We start from the raw sequence: 2,742 nt of genomic DNA, 5'->3' as shown, positions 1-2,742 counted from the left end.
GGGAACAAAATACCCAAGGGAGGAGATACAGAAACAAAGTGTGGAGCAGAGACTGAAGGAAATATTATCCAGAGACTGTCCCACCTGGGATGCATACCATATACAGTCACCAAGCCCAGACACTACTATGGATGCCAACAAATGATTGGTGACAGGAGCCCAATATATATTGTTTACTCCTGAGAGGCTCTGCCAGTGCCTGACAAATACAGAGGTGCTCACAACCAAACTTTGGACTTAGCACAGGGTCTAAAGACCCATGGTTTAGCTACATATGTAGCAGAAGATGGATGGACTTGTTGGATATCAATGGGAGGAGAGGCCCTTGTTCCTATGAAGGCTTGATGGCCCAGTATAGGGGAATGCCAGGATAGGGAAGGAGTAGTAGGTGGGTTGGGGAGCGGGGAAAAAGGGGATGGGATAAGGGTTTTTTTTAATCTGTGGTTTTGTACTCTCTTAATTGTATTTCAACTGAAAATATCACATAGTATAGTTTCAAAATTAAAATATGATTTTATAGAAAAATTAGAATGAAGAAATGGCCAACCAATAACTCTCCTAACTTGAAACCCATCACAAGGGCATTGTTGATGATACTCTGTTATGCTTGCAGACAGGAACCTAGCTTAACTATCATCTGCAAGGCTTTATCCTGTAGTGGACTGAAACAGATTTAGAGTCCTACAGCCAAACATTAGACTGAACTCAGGGATTCTTTTGGAAGATATGGGGAAAGGACTTGAAGACCCTGAAGGGGATGAAAACTTTATAGGAAGACCAACAGAGTCAACTAATCTGGACCTCTGGCACCTCTCAGAGACTGAGCCACCAACCAATGAACAAATGCCATACGGACTGGAACAAGTTCCCAAGCACATATCTAGCAGATATGCACCTCAGTCTCCATACGGAACCCAAGAGAATGAAGGCTCGCCCTAAAACTGTAGCCTAACTATGGTATCCTTTCCCAACAAGGGCTGCCTTGTCTGGCCCACCCTCTCAGAGGAGAAAGGGAAATGGGATGGGGGAAGGAATCAATCAGTAAAGACCTGGAGAGAATAACACTTGGGGTGTAAATGAATAAATAGAAAAATGCTCATGTTTTGTATTTTAAAATTTTTTAAATGTCACTAAAATATGTATGATTGAAGAAATAAATGCTGTAGTCTCGAAAGAATGATGTAATTTGACAGGTTTAATTTAAATGGGACCTAGTCTAGAGGACCTCATTGAAAATTTGTCGTGAGGAATTAGACAGAGAGAAAGATACTCATGGAAAAGGTAAAAAAGAAAGAAAAAAGGCTGGACCATAGGATGATAAGCAGAGCATTGTAAAGCAAACCACAGAGGACAGTCTCTCTTCACCTTCATATGTGCATGGATGTTGACAGATCTCATAACAAACCCAACAGCCTTCTTCCAATGCTAAAAATGAAAAACACAGAGAACGTGAAGGTGAGGACTCTACTGGGGAAAAGAGATTTAACAGACTTCTCTTGATAATGTGTATTTGTTTACTAAGCAATTTGTATAAGAAAGACCATCACTCCATATATTCTTTATAATACGGAGAATTTAATGAATACCATGATTATAAAGTATATCTATTTAACTCTTTAAACAAAAATATAGGGACATTACAACAATGGAGGCATTCCAAATGGACAAAGAATTTTTACAGGATCTAATATTTGCTTTGCACTATAAATTCCAGTGAGTAAAGAAGTGAAGCCCTTCTCTGTGCATCCTTTAGCCTAAAGATGATTAAGGGATTTGTCAATAGTGGTCAACAGATCTCCTCAACCCCAGAACACTTACATGGAGTCTTATCGGAGGAAGATGATAAAGTCTGAGTAACAGTACCAAAAATACTACAGCCAGTATTTGTATGACAAGTCTTGTATCTATCAACTTTCACAAAAATGCTTATTTTTTTAACTGATTGAATATCAGGAAACAAACTGAAGAAAATTGTGAAAATGGCCCACAGAAATAAGCAAAAAAATTTTTCTCTAAAAAACCATTTCTGTCTGATCAACGAAGCTCTCAGTTGCTAGAGAATGTTTCAAGTTCTTCTGGATTGCATGAAGGACCCCTGTCTTTACTTTCTTCTTCAGGAATGTCCTCCATTGCTCTTTGAAGAAGCAGCTTCAGAGATTTCTGTTGGAACATTCGCTGACGAATAAAGCCAACAAGGAAGTAAACAATAGGGATGGCACAGCTGTTAATACAGTATAGGAATAGCAATACTGCCTCTGGAAAATAATCACAAAACCCAACGTATATCAAAGTTTTAATACATTGAATGATGCTGGAGATTCCAAAGGGAAGACAGTGGAATAGGAAGGATAACACTGTGAGTGCAATGGTCACATACACCCTTGTCACTGGTATCTGCTGGGAGCCACAGAAGATCCTAACGAGTAGGATGAAACTGGTCCCACAGAGAACCACAAATGAAACAATTGAGCATATATCACTGATTAAATAATATCTCCAACACTGAGACTTGTCAAAACTATTAAACAGTAAGCCACATCTCATCCCATCCAGAAACACAAACAACAGGGACAAAGCCCAAAGCAAGATACAGGTTATAGATGATGTGTGTCTCGGTCTTTGACAGCGATACCAGATAGGCAACATGACACGCAGGCAGACCTCAATGCTAATGGCGCTGAGAATGCTCAGGCCAGAAAGATAAGGAAATGTTGTCAACATAACAAGAAAGAGAGGGACCTG

General features: G+C 39.6%; 1 protein-coding gene across 1 annotated transcript; it reads right to left on the bottom strand.

The window, feature by feature from the left end:
• Positions 1–2,046: 2,046 nt before the first annotated feature.
• On the bottom strand, positions 2,047–2,733 carry LOC110315015 (mas-related G-protein coupled receptor member B2-like; the record flags this gene model as incomplete). Its single annotated transcript, XM_021189189.1, has 1 exon — positions 2,047–2,733. A coding segment is annotated over one exon (687 nt), but the record flags the coding sequence as incomplete, so codon positions are not given.
• Between the last annotated feature and the right edge of the window lie 9 nt (positions 2,734–2,742).

The sequence above is a fragment of the Mus pahari genome, unplaced genomic scaffold (genome assembly GCF_900095145.1).
Source record: "Mus pahari unplaced genomic scaffold, PAHARI_EIJ_v1.1 scaffold_16016_1, whole genome shotgun sequence".
Classification (NCBI taxonomy): domain Eukaryota; kingdom Metazoa; phylum Chordata; class Mammalia; order Rodentia; family Muridae; genus Mus; species Mus pahari.
Note: the sequence above shows the minus strand (reverse complement) of the source record. Positions and strands in the feature narration are given on the sequence as shown.